Below are 22,798 nucleotides of genomic sequence, written 5' to 3' on the forward strand. Positions count from 1 at the left end.
TAATGGTGATATGGTGTTGATACAAGAAGTTTAAAAAAAAGTGGGTTTTAGAGATTTTGATTTCATGTAATAGGTTTTGGGTTTTAAACATTTCCTTCATCACCCTGACTTGAACACTTGCTTCAGAGAGAACATTTTTATAAGCCCAATTACAAAAGGCACCTCAAGTTTAAAGTTGAAAACTTCCTCTCTTTAGATACCAACTGAAGTTTCATATTTGTTCTAAAACTATCTTTGCTAAACTATATAATTTTAGAACCTCAACAAGCAACTGTTAGACCAGTCTTTAGGGGACATGAGGCTGGGTGTGCATCACTAGATTGTACCGTGTAGATTCATCCTTAAATTTGCAAGCACATTTGTTTGCACTAATTTAAAAAACAAACATGCAATTACCCTTGTTTGATGTACAGATGGGAGCAAATGTTAACAGGAGTACAAAACAAAGCTCAGTCATGAACGGGGAAATTTTATTGACAATATGAAGTTTCAGTCTTCCCGTGGAGATAAGTGATTCATCACCGATCATGGTCCCTGTCCCAGGGTCCCACTCATGACAGGGTGAGCTCCATCAATCTGCGTATGATGACCTTCTGTCCATGTCGTACCTGCAGTGCATTCTGCTGCCGTCTGTTCAGTTTTGAAAGTGCTGCTTTGTCTTGCATCAGCTCCTGGTCACTGTCCACACCCTCTTCCTGTCCACCTCTGTAGGACCTCAGGGTCTGACGTGCTGCTTCATGGATCAGCCGCTTCCATGAAACTTTTAATTCAGGGAGACCCTCGTTAGAAAGAGCCATGGAGATCTTCTCTTCATCCTCATCTTCTTCCCATCCTTCATTTTCTTTGAACTCTGAGAACTCTTCCTTTGACATGCACAGCACCTTATTATAAACAAAGCTAGAGTTACCAGTGTTCAATAACCACATTACTCAAATGAATGTACTCTCACCTTGAGGAAAGTATGAAGCTCTGTGTCTGTAAGGCAGCCATGTTTACCAAAGACGAATGCTCCTTTGTCTTGTATCTGACAAAGCATTTCCCATTTCTCCTCCACCAGCTGCTGGTCCAAATCAGACTGAATATCTATAAAAAGAAGGGTAAAGTATTTTTGAATATTGATAAACAGTTGATTCTCCCAAGAAAATCTTGTTTCCCTCCAACATTTCTTAAAACTTTAATGAATAATCTGTCAAACTTGTGAATCACCTTGTTTGATGGTTTTGTAAAGGTTGCTGATTGGGATGTCAGCTGTGTCATTACTATTGCTTGGATATGGCTCTGTGAAACCATACATGTGCAGCAGCTGCTCGTTGGCCATCTGCCCATAGGTGTTAAAGACCTCCTCACCTTTGCAAATGGGGCGCACACAAACCATCTTCAAACTGTCCTAAGTGAAAATGAAGCGCATGAATTGTCTGCTCCTACAATTGAATTGGTTGTAAAGGATAACATCAGTAATTTTCTAAATTAGACTGGGAACACATTCCTAGTGTTTCTAATTTAAAAAAAAAAAACATGTTGCCTAGTGGAGAAGTGTGTCTGGCTGATGTGCTGCTGTCGTGGAGCACAGACGAACAAACCAACTCACGTTGGAAACTGACATATTATCTTGAGAGTAGAGACAATCGTTGGTTTTAGTTTCTGTATGAGGACTGGTAAAAATATGATTCATAGAGAAAGACCCAAGTTATCCTTTAAGCTACATCCCTTCATCAAGTACGTAAACTGAGATTTAATATTGTAGTGGACATGTCTCCTCACTGGTGTGAACTCCAAATTAGCATTATGACTGGAAACGTGGTTAAGCATGTCAGCCATTGGAACCATCATGGGTGGGTTGGCAACCTTCTCCTCCTCTTCCTCATCCTCATCATCATCCTCTTCCTCTTCCTGCGGCTCTTGAAAACTACAGAAAAGAGAAAAAACAGGAGTGGATGGTGGACAACAGAAATCAAAGGGGTAACAGAACAATGAGAAAAGAGATGGAGTAACAATTTTTTGAGAGTATGTTGGGCTGTACCTGTAGGCCATGACAAAGGCCACCAGCTGTGTGTACAGCTCCAGTGTGTGTATGTCTGGGTCCCAGAGGTTGGGATGCCTGATGATAAAGGGCAGGACGATGTCTGTGTATTCCTTCTTAATGTTAGCCAAGTCTGTGTCAACTGCCTCTGGGATACCTGTTCCCTTCAACAGTTCATTTCTCTCCTCTTTAGACCTGAACACATTAACTGTACATTACTGTAAAGAACACTAGAATTAATCAGAAAAGTCAGGACAAAAGAGCTTATCTCAGATAAGATGTAGACATTGACAAAAAGCTGTTTCTAACCAGAACATGGGGTGGTCCAATGTCTTGAAGTCAGTCCATAACGAGAGGTAGGGTTTCCAGTGGGACTGTGAGGATGTATACTCATGCAGAAGAGCCAGTAGCAGAGGAACCCAGCCAGACGAGCTCTCCAGTAATGATTTCTCTTGTTAGGGAAAAATAAAAGAAACATAGCAGCTACAGACAGATTATTTATACTCTTCCAACCACTGCAAAATGTCTTAGTATTTTTAACAGTTACCTTCCTTTAGCAGGGCAGAGACATTGGTTGTTAGCTGGTGCAGAAGAGCTGATCTGGGAATGGTGAATAAAACCTCCCCCTCCTCTATGTTGTCCTTAGCCAGCATCCCATACTCAGCTATGGTTCCCTCTTTACTCACATACACCTGCAGAGACACACATCCACTATTAAATGTCTTTGCTTTGAGAGGATGGAATCACTTTCACTCAATAGACGAAGTATTGAGTGTACTGAGTATTGAATAGACAGTATTAAGAAATGTGATGAATGCAGACACAAACTTAGTAAATAATATGACAGACTGGTTCCTTCAACAGAATATTAGTTGGCTTGCTGCAGTAACACCCAACATACCTTATTGCTGAGTACTACACCCACTTGGTCGCACCAAAGTAGAAAGTTATGCAAGGGAGTAAGCTCCGAGACCTCGTCTACCTGTCAGCAGCAGGGTAACACAAACTTATAAACAAGGGCAAGTAAACATGGGTCCCCCTAATAATTATTATTTACTATCGTACACTATTAATATGAGGTAGTCAACTTTCTAGCTAATTACAAACTAGTTACAATATAAAAGTACAACATGTGAAAAACACAATGATCTGAATTCATTTTATTTTAAGTTATCTTAGATGAAGTTACCGCTATTTGTACTTTGAACACTCACATTTTACATACATTTTGCTACCTTATCCCTATATACGCATGATTATTTAATGTGTAAATCCTACATTTACATCCACTACACCATGCATGGCTAGTTAACCTACGCATATAGCGACTGTCTTGTGTAGCTAACGATAGCGTTAACCCACTGTATAAACATACACATAACTAGACCAACGACTCATGTTTTGTGATGTTTTCCTTATTAGATTAAAACTGTAACCTTTGGTCGTTTCGCCTCTGTTGCCATTTTTTGAATCAACTATGAAACCCAGCAGTTTCCAGATACCGATAAACTAGCCTAAAGCTAATTCAAGCATGCACCTAACGTGTCGTGCGAGTTGTGGGTTAAGTATGACCTGAGCAGTGGCTTGCAGGCAGCTTACGATGGTTAGGAGAAGACTGCCTGAAAAACATATGACGTTTAATAAAAAAGAACCCTAAAATTAACTGACACGGATTTAAAACCTTAAAATATTAGTATCGATTAACCCTTAGAGGTGTGGTTGATGGTGGAGGTGTAACGGTGCTCCAGCCACTTTTATTTTACGCACTTGCAAATGGAAGGTGATAGCAGTAAATTGATTACAAAAACCTAATACACAGTTAAAATATTTACAGCTTTATTTGTAATTTTAAACGTATAGTCTGTAAAATTTGATCCTGCTACATAATTAGAGACACTTAGTGTCATCAAATCTTTTCGCGTTCAGAGATTAGTACTGCTAGTACTGCTAGTTTGTAAATATGGTAACACCCGATGACCACTAGCAGGCGTCGTTAACCCGTTTACATCCCGACATCCCACATAGTCATTGAGCTGAATTGCGCTCCGGGTCACGTTATGACACGTAATGTAATGTAGGCTCGTTGGTCTAGGGGTATGATTCTCGCTTTGGGTGCGAGAGGTCCCGGGTTCAAATCCCGGACGAGCCCAATTTTGAACCCGTGGACGTTTCCAAATGATGCATATCGGCAGTTAGTCTGAAGTGTGTAAGTCCAAACACACCCATTGAAAAACTTACAAACTCCTTCAATCAGTGCCTGATGCCTGATGGGAATGAATGCAAGTACATTGGGAATAAAGGTAATTTGGGACAGCATGGCGCATTAATTATGAATGGAAAAGGCTATTGAAATGAAAGTTTAATATTATTTTGTTTAATCAAGGAGAAGTGTTAATGCAGGTGTATTTTAAAGAATACAGATTTAATTCTACAAAATGCAACGAAACATACATATTTTGAAAAAAATTGGATTCTTCAATTACTTTAAGACCTAAATCATAAGTTTTAAGGGAAAATTTTGTCATAATATATATATATATATATATATATATATATTATCACACATCAGGACTAACCCTCCATCTGATCCTCTGACGCAATTTCGTTGTACACCTTATAATGACTTATAGAGAACTTTACTTTAATCAATAGGGTTGTTTGAATCTTGAATCTTTAAACCGGCTTATACATAGACCTGTTTACGTTAAGAAAAACAAAGTTTCTCTTCTGTTCTGTTCTGTTCCACGGACCACAGGGTCAATGGGTTTAATCCTCAGTCCTGGATATGTGTCCTCGGGCGAGACCTTGCATGGCAGCCAACACCATCGGTGCATTTTTGATGAAAGAGCTATGTAAGTGGACATTTACAGTTTAGTGCATTTATGTATTCAGAATATGTAGCATGGTGGTGCAGTGGGTAGTGCTGCTGCCCCACACCTAGAAAGTCCCTGGTTTAAATCTACCTGCTGACTGTGGGCTTTCTGTGTTGAGTTTGCATGTTCTCTGCTCGTGTGGGTTTTATCCCACAGTCCAAAGACATGCATGCTATGTTAACTGATGACTCTAAATTGCCCGTAGGTGTGTAGCAATATGGAGTTTTCAATATGAATATTGATAACAGACCTTACAGGTACACATTTTCACTAATTTATCCTCGTTACACGGCACCAGATAAGTTATAGGAGATGATCACTGTGTTAAAACCAGTTAATCATTGATTATCCAGAACAAATTAATTAGGCAGTCTCTTTACAGATAATGTCGACGCATCACCTAATATCGACAAATACATTGTTATTAATCTAGTAACAGATACATACAGATGATAAATAGTTCAGAAATAAACATTTGGGAATGCATAAGTGGTGTTCAACAGAGGTCTCGCCCCATCCACAGTTAAAACCCACGCTGCGGCCATTTCATCCTGTCATGAGGGTTCTGGTCAAAGATTGGATCACATTCTCTGATTACACGCTTACTAAAAGAAGTGACAAGACAGTGGCCTCGTTGTGTTCTGAATTAGTAGTCACGCCATCAATGGATATAGAACACTATTAAAAATGTCATGCTGTGGATTAGAGTTGTTGTTTGTCGTCTTAAGGGCAGATGGCTCGTTGGTCTAGGGGTATGATTCTCGCTTTGGGTGCGAGAGGTCCCGGGTTCAAATCCCGGACGAGCCCTGTTTTTTTAATCATTCTGGGTCGCACACAGTCAATGAACTAATGTAGAGAATGTTTCTAACAGAATATTACTTTTTTTCATGTAAAAACAAAAAAACCAAAGGCTGCAGACTACAACTACAGTCACACGACATTATATGAATCACCTATATAATCTGTACTATCTGATCAATTTAAAGCATAAATCAAAACACACTGAAAGCTATGGAGACTTAGGAGGCTACAATCTTTCAGTCTACCCACACGTCTCCAATAAACGATATTCATCTAAATACACAAAGGTAAATGCATAGCTTGGACCAGCAGATGGTGCTATTGGACAAGATGAGATGCAGCGTCTCAGATTGCCACATCAACAGTTAAAGTTTGGATCACAAGTCTTGATCGGAGACAAAAACAGACGTAAACAGCAGGAACAGGAGGCTCGTTGGTCTAGGGGTATGATTCTCGCTTAGGGTGCGAGAGGTCCCGGGTTCAAATCCCGGACGAGCCCTTCACTTTTAAACTCTGGGTGTCACATTAACTCAATATAGTATTTTAGACTATATTTTTAAAGGGAAAACAGGAAAACAGCAATACACACTTAGTCTATAACCTCTGCACTTACCTGTAACGTTTGGTCTGGACTGAGTTTTAGTTGATCATATGCATGTTCAGGCCTCATCTGTACTCAACCTTTCTCACCTTGTCATAACAAAGCCATTTACCATACAAAAAATAAAGACTGCGATTAATAAATGACAGGCATGTCAAACAGCAACTAATGTAGACAGCTATTAATGCATAAAAAAGTAAAAAAGTACTTTGAGCTGATGTTGATGAATGATTATATTTGCCATCTGCAGTCTAAATGTCATTAGTCCCTACAGTACAAATAATGGATAGATATTTTCTCCTGTCCATACTAAAATGTGTAAATAATTAAAAAATAATGTTCAGCCATTGGTCAGGGAATGTACTGATAATATGTTATTTGCTGATCACAGCTTAAGATTAAGGAGCTGTTATATTAGGTGTCTAGTCTATCTGGCAAAAGAGACGTACACCTCAATAAGACACCCAGATAAAATAAAACACAAGGTAACAATATAAAGTTTTTAATTTTTTTTGTCAAATCAGTGTATCTCTCTTCAAACAGGCTCCCCAGCTCTGAACAACAGAATTAAAAACAATAGAATTGCATTGATGGAATTTTTAATAAATTTGCCTCATTGAATACACAGGGCCCCTCTTACACTAGTGTTGCACAAAGAACTAAACATTAGTTAATTTTGTTTTTGGCAGGCCAAGCAAGATAAACGGCAAATAACTGCTGGATGACATTTGTGTTACAGTCTCCTTAGACCATTCCAAACCCTGTGTCAGTGCTCCAAATAATAGCAAGCAAGTCTCCTTTAAAGAGACTGTACTCTTTGCAATGTCCTGGAAGTTGTAGCAGGTGAAAGCAGGCAGAAGACCTTGGAAAGTTGCTCTTCAACACCCATCTGTCTGGGAAGCACATTCTATCCTCCCCACAACTGCACAAGTTTCCCAAGCATATTTGGAGATGCTATTTAAAATGCACTTATATAGCCCTCAAAGCACTTTACACTGCTTCTAATTCACACACACTCTCACACACCGATGGGGGAGCTGCTATGACCAGGAGCAACTAAGCTGGGGTTCAGTGTCTTGCTCAAGGACACTTAGACATGTGACCGGAGGAGCCAGGGATTGAATCAACAACTGCGAGATTGGTGAACAACAGCTCTACAATTAATTTTGTACTTTGGCTTGTTACTGTTGTGTTCTTGACCAACATGATTTTCTTCAGTTAAATTAAGAAAGTACAAGAAAACTGACAATTCTCAATAAATGTGTGAAGGAATGAGATGTTCCTACATGTCCTCCAAAGTTACATCATTGTCTTCATCCTTATCATGTATTGGGAAATTTATCTTGTCCAAAACCATCTGACAGAATAAGTTAAAAATTTGGATCACAGGTCTTGATGGCAGACAAAAACAGACGTGAACGGTGGGAACAGGAGGCTCGTTGGTCTAGGGGTATGATTCTCGCTTAGGGTGCGAGAGGTCCCGGGTTCAAATCCCGGACGAGCCCTTCCTTTTTAAACTCTGGGTGTCACATTAACTCAGTTAAGTATTTTAGACTATATTTGTAAAGGGAAAACAGCGATACACATACACTCAGTCTATGACTTCTGAACTTACCTGTAACGTTTGATCTGGACTGAGTTTTAGCTGATCATATGCATGTTCAGGCCTCATCTGTACTCAACCTTCCTCAGCTTGCCATTTACACATATAAAAAATAAATACTGCAATTAATAAATGACAGGCATGTCAAACAGCAACTAATGTAGACAGCTATTAATGGACAAAAAAGTAAAAAAGCACTTTGAGCTGATGTTGATGAATGATTATATTTGCCATCTGCAGTCTCACTTAAATGTCATCAGTCCCTACAGTACAAATAATGGATAGATTTTTTCTCCTGTCCATACTAAAATGTGTAGTTAATTAAAAATAATGTTCAACCATTGGTCAGGGAATGTACTGATAATATTATATGTTACTTGCTGAACACGGCTTAAGATGAAGAAGCTGTTACAGTAGGTTTCTGGTCCATCTGGCAAAAGTGATGTACACCTCACTAAGACTCCCTAAAAAAAAACACACAAGGTAACAATGCAATGTTTTTCAATTTATTTGTCAAGTGATGCTACAAAACGTGCATTTTTGCTTTCAACCTCTCTCGTTAGGTCAGCTTCATTAACAGCAGTGGCAGTAGGGCAGGGTTTTTAAGCAAGGACCATCAGAAAATGTAACAATTTATTTTTAAAGTTAAAAGTTGTGTTGTGTATTGTGTTACAATATAGTAAGAGATAGTTACAGATGCTGTAAAAATCATATGAGCCTGAAACTCACAACACTAATGCTGTGGACAAGGGAAGGTATACTACAAAGCAGCTGAGTATGAGACGACATATTCACAGGAGGAAAGTACAATTCCATTTTATATGTGAAAACATAGGCGGCTACAATCTTTCAGTCTACTCACACATCTCCAATAAACGATATTCATCTAAATACAAAATGATGAACGCATTGGACCAGCAGATGGTGCTATCGGACAAGACCAGATGCCGTGTCCCAGCTTGCCACATCACCAGTTAAAAGTTTGGATCACAGGTCTTGATAGGAGATAAAAACAGACGTGAACAGTGGGAACAGAAGGCTCGTTGGTCTAGGGGTATGATTCTCGCTTAGGGTGCGAGAGGTCCCGGGTTCAAATCCCGGACGAGCCCTTCATTTTTTACCTCTAGGGGTTACACACACTTAATAAAGTACAGTAGACTATATTTTTTAAGAAAAAGGGAAAACCAGAAACCCACATAGGCTGATCCTATGACTACATTACAGTGCACTCCTTACAGATAATAAGTACAACTTCTAAAATACACATCGAATAGGTTGGCTGAGTGTTTCCTTCTAAACCCCTGTCTAACATTACTTAATACTACAGGTACATCACAGTAACTTATTGGGGTCACTATCAAATAGACGACACATGGGCCCCAAATTTCTACATCGCATCTCAATAAGAGTTGCTGTTAAAATTAAGCACAAGGCATCAATATTTTTTTAATATATGTTTTTGTTTTTTCCTAATTTTTTTCAAATATTCTCCAAAACATGCATTTTTGTTATAATGTCAAGGCCACTCCCAAGGTCCGATTCATGAACAGCGGTGGCAGCAATTTTTGAGCGAGACTCGTATAGGTTGTAATTTGATTAAAAAAAAAACTAACACTTGAAGAGCTTTGCACAACGTGGCGGAGTGTAGCAGATATTTAAGTGTTGTAGGTTCTATGCTAGCTTTAGCTAAAGCTGCACATTGTAGCCTAAACTAACTATAAAGAGGCAAAAAATGCTTAAAATAACAAACAAACAAACTTTTGCAATGAGGCTTCATAAACTGTTAGCTACTCTGGTTCTTCTTTGAAATGAGGCCATTCTCTGAAATCACTTACGTTGTTCCCATATTCTCTTACTATATTTGTAAAGGGAAAACAGGAAAACAGCGATACACATACACTCAGTCTATGACTTCTGAACTTACCTGTAACGTTTGATCTGGACTGAGTTTTAGCTGATCATATGCATGTTCAGGCCTCATCTGTACTCAACCTTCCTCAGCTTGCCATTTACACATATAAAAAATAAATACTGCAATTAATAAATGACAGGCATGTCAAACAGCAACTAATGTAGACAGCTATTAATGGACAAAAAAAGTAAAAAAGCACTTTGAGCTGATGTTGATGAATGATTATATTTGCCATCTGCAGTCTCACTTAAATGTCATCAGTCCCTACAGTACAAATAATGGATAGATTTTTTCTCCTGTCCATACTAAAATGTGTAAATAATTAAAAAATAATGTTCAGCCATTGGTCAGGGAATGTACTGATAATATTATATGTTACTTGCTGAACACGGCTTAAGATGAAGAAGCTGTTACAGTAGGTTTCTGGTCCATCTGGCAAAAGTGATGTACACCTCACTAAGACTCCCTAAAAAAAAACACACAAGGTAACAATGCAATGTTTTTCAATTTATTTGTCAAGTGATGCTACAAAACGTGCATTTTTGCTTTCAACCTCTCTCGTTAGGTCAGCTTCATTAACAGCAGTGGCAGTAGGGCAGGGTTTTTAAGCAAGGACCATCAGAAAATGTAACAATTTATTTTTAAAGTTAAAAGTTGTGTTAATATTCAGACACAAACAAAAGGCCAAAGTCTAAAACGTATGCAATTATGTAAAATGGTTGATATTAAAATTATTCATATTGAGGGGATCACTGAAATCTACACAGCTACTGTAAATTGCTGAGTTAAAAGGGAAAACAAGGCTGCAGCCAGGTAGTCACACTAATGAACTGAGAAAACCTAAAACTATGTTAGATGACCCACTCAACTAAAAGTGACTGAGGTAAATAATGTTATCCCCTAATACCATTGTTCACAACTCGTGTTCACATAAAGAACATATGGGCTCTTTCAGAACACCCGCACAACATTCTAGGTTTCATATATATAGTCCTATATAGTCTGTACCATCTGATCAATTTAAAGTTTAATCTATGTGTTACAAACATATTGAAAGCTGAACACATCTAGCTTTTCAAAAAGATGCAGTCTTTATGTGTACGTTGCAGAAATGCAGAGACTGTCATATTGGGCCCTGCTCATGAAAAGTGCAATTACAATATAGTAAGAGATAGTTACAGATGCTGTAAAAATCATATGAGCCTGAAACTCACAACACTAATGCTGTGGACAAGGGAAGGTATACTACAAAGCAGCTGAGTATGAGACGACATATTCACAGGAGGAAAGTACAATTCCATTTTATATGTGAAAACATAGGCGGCTACAATCTTTCAGTCTACTCACACATCTCCAATAAACGATATTCATCTAAATACAAAATGATGAACGCATTGGACCAGCAGATGGTGCTATCGGACAAGACCAGATGCCGTGTCCCAGCTTGCCACATCACCAGTTAAAAGTTTGGATCACAGGTCTTGATAGGAGATAAAAACAGACGTGAACAGTGGGAACAGAAGGCTCGTTGGTCTAGGGGTATGATTCTCGCTTAGGGTGCGAGAGGTCCCGGGTTCAAATCCCGGACGAGCCCTTCATTTTTTACCTCTAGGGGTTACACACACTTAATAAAGTACAGTAGACTATATTTTTTAAGAAAAAGGGAAAACCAGAAACCCACATAGGCTGATCCTATGACTACATTACAGTGCACTCCTTACAGATAATAAGTACAACTTCTAAAATACACATCGAATAGGTTGGCTGAGTGTTTCCTTCTAAACCCCTGTCTAACATTACTTAATACTACAGGTACATCACAGTAACTTATTGGGGTCACTATCAAATAGACGACACATGGGCCCCAAATTTCTACATCGCATCTCAATAAGAGTTGCTGTTAAAATTAAGCACAAGGCATCAATATTTTTTTAATATATGTTTTTGTTTTTTCCTAATTTTTTTCAAATATTCTCCAAAACATGCATTTTTGTTATAATGTCAAGGCCACTCCCAAGGTCCGATTCATGAACAGCGGTGGCAGCAATTTTTGAGCGAGACTCGTATAGGTTGTAATTTGATTAAAAAAAAAACTAACACTTGAAGAGCTTTGCACAACGTGGCGGAGTGTAGCAGATATTTAAGTGTTGTAGGTTCTATGCTAGCTTTAGCTAAAGCTGCACATTGTAGCCTAAACTAACTATAAAGAGGCAAAAAATGCTTAAAATAACAAACAAACAAACTTTTGCAATGAGGCTTCATAAACTGTTAGCTACTCTGGTTCTTCTTTGAAATGAGGCCATTCTCTGAAATCACTTACGTTGTTCCCATATTCTCTTACTATATTTGTAAAGGGAAAACAGCGATACACATACACTCAGTCTATGACTTCTGAACTTACCTGTAACGTTTGATCTGGACTGAGTTTTAGCTGATCATATGCATGTTCAGGCCTCATCTGTACTCAACCTTCCTCAGCTTGCCATTTACACATATAAAAAATAAATACTGCAATTAATAAATGACAGGCATGTCAAACAGCAACTAATGTAGACAGCTATTAATGGACAAAAAAGTAAAAAAGCACTTTGAGCTGATGTTGATGAATGATTATATTTGCCATCTGCAGTCTCACTTAAATGTCATCAGTCCCTACAGTACAAATAATGGATAGATTTTTTCTCCTGTCCATACTAAAATGTGTAGTTAATTAAAAATAATGTTCAACCATTGGTCAGGGAATGTACTGATAATATTATATGTTACTTGCTGAACACGGCTTAAGATGAAGAAGGTGTTACAGTAGGTTTCTGGTCCATCTGGCAAAAGTGATGTACACCTCACTAAGACTCCCTAAAAAAAACACACAATGCAATGTTTTTCAATTTATTTGTCAAGTGATGCTACAAAACGTGCATTTTTGCTTTCAACCTGTTAGGTCAGCTTCATTAACAGCAGTGGCAGTAGGGCAGGGTTTTTAAGCAAGGACCATCAGAAAATGTAACAATTTATTTTTAAAGTTAAAAGTTGTGTCAATATTCAGACACAAACAAAAGGCCAAAGTCTAAAACGTATGCAATTATGTAAAATGGTTTATATTAAAATTATTCATATTAAGGGAATCACTGAAATCTACACAGCTACTGTAAATTGCTGAGTTAAAAGGGAAAACAAGGCTGCAGCCTAGTAGTCACACTAATGAACTGAGCAATTTTTGAGCGAGACTCGTATAAGTTGTAATTTGATAAAAAAAAACAAAAACTAACACTTGAAGAGCTTTGCACAACGTGGCGGAGTGTAGCAGATATTTAAGTGTTGTAGGTCTCATGCTAGCTTTAGCTAAAGCTGCACATTGTAGCCTAAACTAACTATAAAGAGGCAAAAAATGCTTAAAATAACAAACAAACAAACTTTTGCAATGAGGCTTCATAAACTGTTAGCTACTCTGGTTCTTCTTTGAAATGAGGCCATTCTCTGGAATCACTTTAGTTGTTCCCATATTCTCTTACTTTTGTTTTTCTGTCCCCTCTTTTTTTCTTTTTCATCTCAGTTGCCCTCATTACCTTCACCTATTTTCTCCGAACCCTTTTTCACTCTTCTGTCTCCTTCTTCTTATACTCACTCTCCTGACTCTTAGTCTGTGTCTGCTGCAGTTTTGCTATTTCAATCGCTTACTCCTCTCAGTTTATTGTCTCCTTCAATCCACTAATACTACCTGAAAGACACAGGATTTGAAAAGTTAGCCTGGAGTACAACAAATTTAGATTAGTCATCATGTAATTCTGTTATTTTGTAATTGTTGGTCATTTGAATCCATAATGTTAAACATAATACATCCATTATCTGTAACCACCTATCAGTGCTGTCACAGGGCGAGAGACAGAGGACACCCTCAACCTCCAGTCTATCTAAGGGCCAACACAGAGAGACAGATAACCATTCATATTTACCGTCAATTTGGAGTCGCCGATTAACCTAACATGCATGTCTTTGGACTGTGGGCGGAAACCCACGCAAGCACGAGGAGAACATACAAACTCCACACAAAACAGGACGCATCCGTCCGGGGTTGCGAACCCGCAAACTGCTTGCTGTAAAGCGGCAGCGTTAAACAATTCCAACCATAGTACAAACAGGAAACAATGGTGCATAGAAATTATAATGACATATATGGGGGAACAACAATAAAAGTATGATTGTTCTGGTGGTGTACAGAGCTTGTTTTGCAGTGTGAAACCATTTGATAAAACTGTTTGCGCTTCAGTGTCAGTCTCCCTCTACTTGTAATGAACTGGTGTGTTTTATTATGAAATCAGCAGAGAGGAAGTTGTTGTTGGGACTCCACTATCTCCTCTCGCTGTGTTGTCGTACTGCCCAGCTAACGATTGCATATTTTAACTACAGTTTATAGCTGAGAAGAGAGTTAGGTAAGATTGCACAACTTGCTACGGTTTTCTAAAAACAACGATGCCGCCTGTTTTAGTTCGCTAATAGGTGTTATTTTTCTCCGCGATATTAACGACTACACTAGCCAACTGCTATTTTCGCTAAACATTCCAAGCATTGAAGGAAAATAATGGCGGTTATATGTATTTCGAGATATAAATGAATATGTTACTTAGTACTGGTAGGGGGCTTACCATTGTTAAAGGGACATGTGCTTTTGCTGTATTTTGTCATTCTTGTATAGCAAACGGGCAAGAGATTAGCTTGTTGTAAAGCTTTAGCTTGCCACTTTCTGTTGCTAGGCAACAGAACACTCCACTGGGTGTCTGAGGTAAAGCCTGTAATTACATTAGTGTAGCAAAATCACGTACTGACACTTTTCTTGTGTGCTAAATTTCTTCTTTAAAGTCTTTAAATAACTTAAAAACACCCAGATTAAATAAATTGCCTCATTTTTGTCTCGGCTTGGGTCTTGTCTGTTTAGGGACATACCAGCAGGCACAATGTTGGTCCCCATATTCACTCTTAAACTGAACCACAAGATTAACCCTCGCATGGTGGCTATTGGGAAATTTGATGGAGTCCATCCATGCCTTACTGCAGCAACTCAGGCTGGGAAGGTGAGAGATATAATTGCTATGTAATTTTCTCAGATATATATTTTATATGGACTGCCTCACTCAACAGTACTTAACTGCATTTCTTGTACACTCAACACAATGATTGCTTATAAAATATAATTTTTTATTTAATACCTACTGTAATCTTTCTCTTTGAAAGGTTTTTATCCACAACCCTCACACTCGAGGTCAGAGGCCTGCGGCCCACCGACTGAGCCAGAGCACCCAGGATTCTGACATTTCTCTGCTTAACATCAACCAGGCAGTCACTTGTCTCACAGCCGGAATGCTGGGACCAAACACCACAGGGGATACCCTCTTAGTTGGATCCCAGACTAACCTGCTGGCCTATGATGTCCATGACAATGCTGATATATTCTACAGAGAGGTGAGTGGAGAAAAGTAAGGGATAGGCTAACTTGGGATGTCCCACTTATCACAGTGATAAATGTATAATGCAGTATAATATATATTACTTTAAACAGTTGATTTTGTAAAATATTTCTTCAGTCTGTTTGTTGCTTTTTGAGTGACTCTGCAAACAACCAAACAATCTTAATAAAAACCTTCTATCTATGCTAAATTCAGTTTTTGCATTTGTGTGTGTAGGTGACAGATGGAGCCAATGCTATTGTGCTGGGGAAACTTGGCGACATTCCGACTCCACTTGCCATCATCGGAGGAAACTGTGCCTTGCAAGGCTTTGACTATGAGGGAAATGACCACTTTTGGACAGTGAGAAAACTTTAATTTGTCTAACATTCAGTAGGTTGGTTTCATTGGAAAGAAAACCTTGACACTTGAGTAGATTGCAGTATCCGTTAATCTGTGTTCCTTACAATGGAATTTCTGTGAAAGTGTGTTGTAAAAGTAAAACATGTTATGCTTTTTCAGTGATTTGTGAAGGTTAATATGCAAAACCTTAGAAATATTTATTAGTTCTGAAACTGAAAAAAACTAACTAGATTGGTGTATTTCTACCTCCATTTATCCCAGTTTTATCAATTTCCTTCTTTCTTAGGTAACTGGAGATAATGTCAGGTCTCTGGTTCTCTGTGATTTTACTGGGGATGGGAAAAATGAGGTATGTCTTAATTGTTTGTATTCTGACTCCAGGTAGGGAGCTTGATCACCTGTCTTCCTTCTTTCTCCCTAACCAATACATCTTTCACTTAAAAATGCTCACAGATGTGTCAAAAATATTGATGATATTAATTAAACTATTAAATAGTTATTTAATATTAATAGGGTGATTTGTTGATTAAAGAAACTGACTATTGGATATTGCGTTTACAGCTCCTTGTAGGATCTGAGGACTTTGATATCAGGGTATTCAAAGAGGATGAACTAGTGTCTGAGATGACTGAAAACGAAGTAAGTGGATGCAGTGGCAGTGTCCTGCACTTTGTCCAGATGTCTTGACTCAAAAGAATATTAATTTGCACTGACCATGTTCTGAAATATTAAGAATTAAATTGTGTGAGGATAACAACTGTTATCATGTTTGTACTGGAAACAATGTTATGTTGTGTGCTCTATTTTGTGCCGAACTGATGATATGATGAAGATTTCTCTCTCTTTTCCCTTCACACAGACAGTAACATCACTGTGCCATATGCATGATAGCAGGTTTGGCTATGCCTTGGCTAATGGCACAGTGGGAGTCTATGACCGCACTGCCCGCTACTGGAGGATTAAGGTGCAATCTTTGTTTGTAACTATTTAATCTTTGATCTTTATAGGATGGTACAAATCAATATTAGTAATTACCAACAATATGTTTGGTATTTGTTGAGTATTTTTAATTATATTTTAACCCTCAACATTTTCTTCTAAAACGCTTAGTTCTCTTTATTCAATCTATATTCTCTCTGTCTCTCCTCCTGCTATGTCTTTTATCACACAAAGTGTTTATTTTACTTGTTCTTAAGCTTTTAAGCCTTCACAAGTATGGTGTTTTACTTGGCTGACCTAAAAATCTTTAAAGCCAGCCATATTGTGAATGTAATATGTCTCAGTTTTTTTAAATAAAGCATTTCTTTCTCCCCATTCAGTCTAAAAATCATGCAATGAGTATCCATGCCTTTGACCTTAATGCTGATGGTGTTGTGGAGCTTATCACTGGCTGGTCCAATGGAAAGGTTTGCAATCAAACTAATAGGCCTGGTGTTTAGAAATGACTTCTGACACTTAAGAAATGTAATTAGTTGTTTTATTTTTAGAGTTTGTTCATTCCTTTATTTCCTAGCTTTGTTAAAAGTCTTTTTATCATTCCCTTTCAGATTGATGCTCGTAGTGACCGCACAGGTGAGGTCATCTTCAAAGACAACCTGTCTTCGTCTGTGGCTGGAGTGGTGGAGGGAGACTACAGGTTGGATGGACAGAAACAACTCATCTGCACCTCCGTAGAGGGAGAGGGTAATGTGTGCCTGTCTGTGACAAATACAGTGTCTGTCAGTATTTGTTACAAGGTGTCGTGTTATATAATCACTGACATTACTCAAACTGCACATAAATGTTTAAGTATTATCTAGCTAAATATTTCCACTTTAGTTGACCTTAAGAATTTTCATATTCATATCAGCTTCAGCTGTGCTAGCTTAGTTCAGATACACTGTAGCTTACAAACATTCTAAAATTGATTATGGAAATACTTAGAAGTTGTGTGATGATGTTGTAATTGTTCTAAATGTGTGTATGCTGCAGTCCGTGGTTACCTGCCAGCAAGTAAGGACCTTAAAGGAAATCTCATGGATTCGAGCGCTGAACAGGACCTCATTAGAGAGCTTAGCCAACGCAGACAGAATCTGCTGCTTGAGCTACGCAACTATGAAGAAAATGCCAAGGTAAAGAGAGTATTTTTATTTAGTCATTTACTAATGGAATACATTTTTAGTCAATAAAAGTGCTCACCTGGTGTGGGCTGTATTTAGATTTCTATGTTGACTTTATTTTTTGCCGTATATCTGTTTTTGTCCGAGATTGAAGCACACAATGTACAGTTTGATAACACAGAATTCCTAATTAATGTTTTGCTGTTTATGATTTTTATGGCTGATCTGACAAACAGACTAATTTTGTTACAGGGTGTGTCAGAGGCAAACAGTGGGATGGGAGTCATACCCGCCAACACTCAGCTCCAGACAGCTCTGTCAGTGAGACCTGCTACAGAGGCCCAAAAGGCTCATGTTGAGCTCTGTATTTCAACGCCAAATGGTATAGTTTAGCAGAGATGTTTAAGCTTATCGACCTGAGAAAATACTAGTAATTGCTTGAATATATCCTTTATTATTTTTAGAAACTATTATCCGTGCAGTTCTCATCTTCGCAGAAGGGATATTTGAGGGGGAGAGCCATGTTGTTCACCCCAGTTCCCAGAACCTGTCGGGCTGTGTCCGAGTTCCCATTGTCCCTCCAAAAGATATACCAGTAGATCTACACATAAAAGCCTTTGTTGGAGGAAAAACTAGGTAGGATGTGTGTAAGTAAGTGCATGCTGTCAAACATGAATCAAATGAACAGTAAATAAATTGTAGATGATTGCATTATAGATCTGAATAATTGATTTTTGTTCCCTTTTCACCTTTAACCAACCTTTACTCATATTGCCCACTGCAGCACCCAGTTTCATGTGTTTGAAATCACTCGTCAGCTGCCTCGTTTCTCCTTGTATGACATTACAGTCGACGCCTCAGCTGCTCCATCTACTGGATGTGTTACTTTTAGCATCAATGACCGACCACAGCGGGTAGGCTGTCACAGAGGTTCTGTCTGGGAGTCTGAACATTGTTCAAGCAATAACGTGCTTAGAGTGGTCTTAATTTAAATGTGATCTCTCTGCATCTAGGTATGTAGTCTTTTACCTACATGTGCATGTGTGTGCAGGTAGTTATGTGGCTGAATCAGAACTTCCTGCTTCCAGAGGGAGTAGACAGTCCTGAAGTGACTTTTAATCCATTAAGAGGAGGGGGACTGCTGTCCATCAGCATGACCAGCAATGGACAGGTAGACACATGTCTAAACTGATATAAATTTAGAATTACAATTGTTTTTAGAATACACAATTTCTTTACATCTTTACAGTCAGTTTTGATTTTATTGATGAGATAATTAAATTTAGTTTAATGACTCAAAAGTAAAAAAAAATTAAACATGAAATTACTGTGACTTGTACTTTTTGAAGAATTGAATTTGAGAACTGAGCGTTAATGAGTAAGTCTAACCCTGTGATTAACAGAAATCTGATCAGTAAGGAGTAATTGAATCATTTTATTGATACAATCCACTTGTCTGGTAGAAAGTAGTTAAAATTATTGCAGTAGAAACATCAATTGCAAGAACAAATTTAATTTATAGAGATTAGCACTTTTTCTGTAATAATACAAGGTTGGACTAAAATTCAGAGTAGGTTGAACTCAGACTTTTATAGATAAAAGTCATTTTTTAGCATACTTTTTTTGCAAAATCACATTTTCCCCATGTTATCAAGCATAAGCAAATTGGTATTTAATTAGCAAAAAGTTACCCACTAGATCGCAGACATTTCCTGTGTAATCAGATGAAACTGATGTATAAAATTACATTCCCAATATTTCCATCCAGATCACTCTGAGAACTGATGACATTGACCTGGCAGGAGATCTGGTCCAATCACTGGCCACCTTTCTGGGAATAGAGGACCTGTCAGCAGAAGCAGACTTCCCAGGATACTTTGAGGAGCTACGCTCTACACTCACAGAGGTTTGGATGTATTCCTGTCTATCATAGATGTTTTATGCTGTTTAAAACAAGAAACAACTCGTACCTTTTTTACAGTTATCACTATGCTTTAGGACAACAGGCTACTTTCAAGGCTAAGCAACATAAAGAGGCACTGGAAAGATTGTCAATATCAGTTTGTGCTACATTTGTTGTTTTCAGCAATAAAAGGCACAGCTACAGCAGGATTCCAGGGTTTGTTCCTTTATGTATAGTCAGAGGTCACATGCCACATCTGTTACAACAACTGTCTGTTAGTGGTGCACCACAAAATCTGCAAGATAGTTCGGTAATCTTTCTGATAACTAAATCTATCTTTATTGATTAGTTATACTTTGTTTGGAACGTTCTTCCAAAATCAAATATTGTGTCCCATTTTTGCCCTATTACCAGCTGTGTGTTCACAAATGGCACATGCTGTGGTAACATAAACTCACCTATAGGTGTCTCTACTTGATGCACAAGCTCTGTCTTTTTAGTCTGTTGTAAATAAATCTTTGCACACTTGTTTCTAGAGTCCACCAGAAACACATATTAATTATGTGGTATATTAAATCTTAAATTTATATTAAACATTACATTTCTGTTTTTCAGGTAGATGAGTTCCACTCCGTCCATCAGAAGTTAACTGCAGCTATGGCTGACCACTCCAACTACATCAGGAACATGCTGGTGCAAGCAGAGGATGCGCGCCTTATGGGTGACATGTGAGTTCATTAAACTGGTCTCATGTAATAGGTATGAACTATATAACACTTGTCCCTCAAAGTGTTTTAGAGCTTTTTCAGCAAATACTGATATGTAATTGTTTAATTAACAACATTTATGGCTGCGCTGTATTTGTTGTGATTGTTGGTAACCCTTGGTTAAGGAAAGGGACTAAATGGACAAATGCCATCTTTAATGTTATTAGGTATGGCTTTTTTATGTTTATCTTATTTAAAAAGATACACTGTATTGAAATAACCCTCAGAAGTGAATAACATTTTAAGTGAAAGAGTTACTGTTGGAATAGATGTGTATTGTAAAAAAATTGTCCTAGATCTTTTTACCACTGAAACACACAGAAAAACAAAGTCACTATTATGTTATTTTCTCTTCTTGTAGTTTGTCGTCCTCTAATTTTCCCTGACATGTTAATTTTTCTACGTGTTCTGTAGAACAACTATGAAGAAGCGTTACAGAGAGCTGTACGATCTAAACAGGGATCTTGTCAACGAGTATAAAATCCGCTCTAACAACCACAATGCTCTCCTGGCCTGCCTCAAGTCTGTCAACCAGGCTATTCAGCGAGCTGGTAGACTCCGAGGTAGACCACTGTTTGTGTGTGTGTGTGTGTGTGCGTGTGTGCGTGTGTGTGTGTGTGTGTGTTTGTGTGTGCGCGCATGCATGTGTGTGAGAAGATGCAATGTAACCACAGTTTCTTAAGTACAGTATTTTATGAGAACTGATTGATCAGTGCTGATTGCAGTTGATGACAATTCGCAGAGCTTAAAATCATTCGGATCAACTGAAGATTGAATCATGACAACGAGACTTCTTTTTTCTCTTTAGAAGCATTTTGCGACATATCCAAGCATCTTCTTCAGCCTGAATAAAGTGGCTAGGGAACCTGTTATATCCTCCAGAGTAGGCTTTGTTCCAATCTGGCATAAATAGGCCCATTAAGGTGGGAGGTGGGAACAGGGGGGAGTCATCAAGATGTAACAATTATGACCCCCTAAACCCCTGAATTGGGGGTCTAACCAAGAAGAAAGTTGACATGATTTAATCTTTGGATAACCAAACATGGATGACTGAGAGTCTTCACCCATATTTGGCTCAACCTTTTAAGTGATAATACTTCATGCATATGTGTCTGTCTCCTAATTTGTTTTGTCTGTCCTTGTATTCAGTGGGTAAGCCTAAGAACCAAGTGATCTCTGCATGTCGAGATGCCATCAAGAGCAATAATGTCACCGCACTCTTCAGGATCATGAGAGCTGGCACTGCATCCTCCTGAAGGTGGAAGGAGGGGCGTTTAAGAATAGATAAAAAGAGGAAGGGATGCTCATGGGCACAACTAATGAGTACTGTATTATTAAATTTCTTCTATTTCGAGCATGGCACCAGCAAGGATGTGTCTCCAGAGTGATAGGCCTGGTGCAAGAATTAAGTGTGGAAGCAAAACATTTTAGGAGTCTCGACCGGGGACAATGTTTTAGCCTTAATCCATCTTGTTTTATGACTTAGTTTTACACAAGAGCCTGGCAGCAACATTTGGCACCAGCTCCTTACAATGTGAAATTCTGCTAGCTCACAGGAACAAAATGCTTACCACAAGATTACTGCAGTGTACATGTGTAACTGTTAACCATGTCAGTCTAGTTCTAAGAATGTTAGGATGAGCTTGCTTTAGTGCAGTTACAGCTTAAGTAACTGTCAAGATTCTCTCTCTGTAAAGATTTATATTTCCACATTTCTTTCTGATAGCATCTGTAGTAAATAAAGAGTTAAGCCTGGTGTCCATTAAATAGGCTTAAAAGGTTCCAGGCAATGTTACTCATTTTCTCATCACCTTCAGTAAAGGCATACAAACTGTACACAAGGATGTGAGCATTTGGGGAAAAGACAAAATGTGCTGGATCAACGCTCTTGACTGTTTACCTCAGCTTGACAGTGACGTTTAGAGAGAGCACAGCTGGAGTGAGACAGGTTGCAGCTTCGCCTCAGTGAAGAGTCATGCCAGTGAAATCACCGGTGGCACTCAAATTTCTGTGTAATAGCTCACACAAGCTCCAGTCTCCTCTCAAAGCTGTTTGCGATTGTGTGGCGTTCATAACCAAAGAAAACCATTTGAAATTAATGAATGTCACAGAAGACCAACACTGTGTGTTTAACTTGTTTATCTTTTGTAGACTGAACATAGAACATAAATGTTTGTGGCAGAAACTGTTATTAAATTGTTTAAATTAAATATTTAAAAAGAATTCTTGTTTGACTTTGTCACTATCATAAGGGAATGATTTTATTCTCGCTTTGTACCTTTTGTTGGATTTCCATATGGAAGCTAGAATTACTGTGTATAAAAACTGAGGCCAGTCCTCTAAACAGGGCAGTCAGCATGTAAGTCTGCTTTTCCCATGAAATCTTTTCTCTAATGGTCTAAATTTTTCCTTCAATCT

General features: G+C 38.3%; 2 protein-coding genes and 6 non-coding genes across 8 annotated transcripts; 7 read left to right on the forward strand and 1 right to left on the reverse strand.

The window, feature by feature from the left end:
* Positions 1–453: 453 nt before the first annotated feature.
* setd6 (SET domain containing 6, protein lysine methyltransferase) lies at positions 454–3,582 on the reverse strand. Its single transcript, XM_067500521.1, has 9 exons — positions 3,457–3,582; positions 2,922–3,002; positions 2,568–2,712; positions 2,330–2,471; positions 2,021–2,215; positions 1,762–1,906; positions 1,207–1,387; positions 950–1,083; positions 454–881 (listed from the first exon to the last, which is right to left on the reverse strand). Exons 1-9 carry the CDS (start codon positions 3,481–3,483, stop codon positions 552–554), a joined length of 1,380 nt encoding a protein of 459 aa, XP_067356622.1. The 5' UTR covers positions 3,484–3,582; the 3' UTR covers positions 454–551.
* A 515-nt stretch (positions 3,583–4,097) lies between these two features.
* trnap-ugg (transfer RNA proline (anticodon UGG)) lies at positions 4,098–4,169 on the forward strand. The gene has a single exon. It is a non-coding gene; the product is annotated as a tRNA-Pro (tRNA).
* Positions 4,170–5,628: 1,459 nt separating this feature from the next.
* Positions 5,629–5,700, forward strand: trnap-ugg (transfer RNA proline (anticodon UGG)). Its single transcript has one exon. It is a non-coding gene; the product is annotated as a tRNA-Pro (tRNA).
* Positions 5,701–6,121: 421 nt separating this feature from the next.
* trnap-agg (transfer RNA proline (anticodon AGG)) lies at positions 6,122–6,193 on the forward strand. The gene has a single exon. It is a non-coding gene; the product is annotated as a tRNA-Pro (tRNA).
* A 1,535-nt stretch (positions 6,194–7,728) lies between these two features.
* On the forward strand, positions 7,729–7,800 carry trnap-agg (transfer RNA proline (anticodon AGG)). Its single transcript has one exon. It is a non-coding gene; the product is annotated as a tRNA-Pro (tRNA).
* A 1,135-nt stretch (positions 7,801–8,935) lies between these two features.
* On the forward strand, positions 8,936–9,007 carry trnap-agg (transfer RNA proline (anticodon AGG)). The gene has a single exon. It is a non-coding gene; the product is annotated as a tRNA-Pro (tRNA).
* Positions 9,008–11,332: 2,325 nt separating this feature from the next.
* On the forward strand, positions 11,333–11,404 carry trnap-agg (transfer RNA proline (anticodon AGG)). Its single transcript has one exon. It is a non-coding gene; the product is annotated as a tRNA-Pro (tRNA).
* Positions 11,405–14,101: 2,697 nt separating this feature from the next.
* bbs2 (Bardet-Biedl syndrome 2) lies at positions 14,102–22,595 on the forward strand. The gene is made up of 18 exons (XM_067502705.1): positions 14,102–14,237; positions 14,741–14,876; positions 15,037–15,264; positions 15,486–15,611; positions 15,898–15,960; positions 16,173–16,250; positions 16,471–16,575; positions 16,931–17,017; positions 17,159–17,294; positions 17,583–17,722; positions 17,963–18,092; positions 18,175–18,346; positions 18,495–18,624; positions 18,762–18,881; positions 19,479–19,616; positions 20,229–20,341; positions 20,795–20,943; positions 21,530–22,595. Exons 2-18 carry the CDS (start codon positions 14,760–14,762, stop codon positions 21,634–21,636), a joined length of 2,139 nt encoding a protein of 712 aa, XP_067358806.1. The 5' UTR covers positions 14,102–14,237; positions 14,741–14,759; the 3' UTR covers positions 21,637–22,595.
* The last annotated feature ends 203 nt before the right edge of the window (positions 22,596–22,798 follow it).

Source organism: Channa argus, chromosome 4 (genome assembly GCF_033026475.1).
Source record: "Channa argus isolate prfri chromosome 4, Channa argus male v1.0, whole genome shotgun sequence".
NCBI lineage: Eukaryota > Metazoa > Chordata > Actinopteri > Anabantiformes > Channidae > Channa > Channa argus.

What these genes read in the sequence shown, in the direction of transcription:
- setd6 (XM_067500521.1), bottom strand. Translation starts at nt 3,483, where the DNA reads ATGGCAACAGAGGCGAAACGACCAAAG. An exon ending in GCCTTTGTCATGGCCTACAG is followed by an intron (nt 1,907 to 2,020) that starts GTACAGCCCAAC and finishes TCTTTTCTGTAG; the next exon opens with TTTTCAAGAGCCGCAGGAAG. An exon ending in TTACAAAACCATCAAACAAG is followed by an intron (nt 1,084 to 1,206) that starts GTGATTCACAAG and finishes TTCTTTTTATAG; the next exon opens with ATATTCAGTCTGATTTGGAC.
- bbs2 (XM_067502705.1), top strand. Translation starts at nt 14,760, where the DNA reads ATGTTGGTCCCCATATTCACTCTTAAACTGAACCACAAGATTAACCCT. An exon ending in GCATGACCAGCAATGGACAG is followed by an intron (nt 18,882 to 19,478) that starts GTAGACACATGT and finishes ATTTCCATCCAG; the next exon opens with ATCACTCTGAGAACTGATGA. An exon ending in GCGCGCCTTATGGGTGACAT is followed by an intron (nt 20,342 to 20,794) that starts GTGAGTTCATTA and finishes CGTGTTCTGTAG; the next exon opens with AACAACTATGAAGAAGCGTT.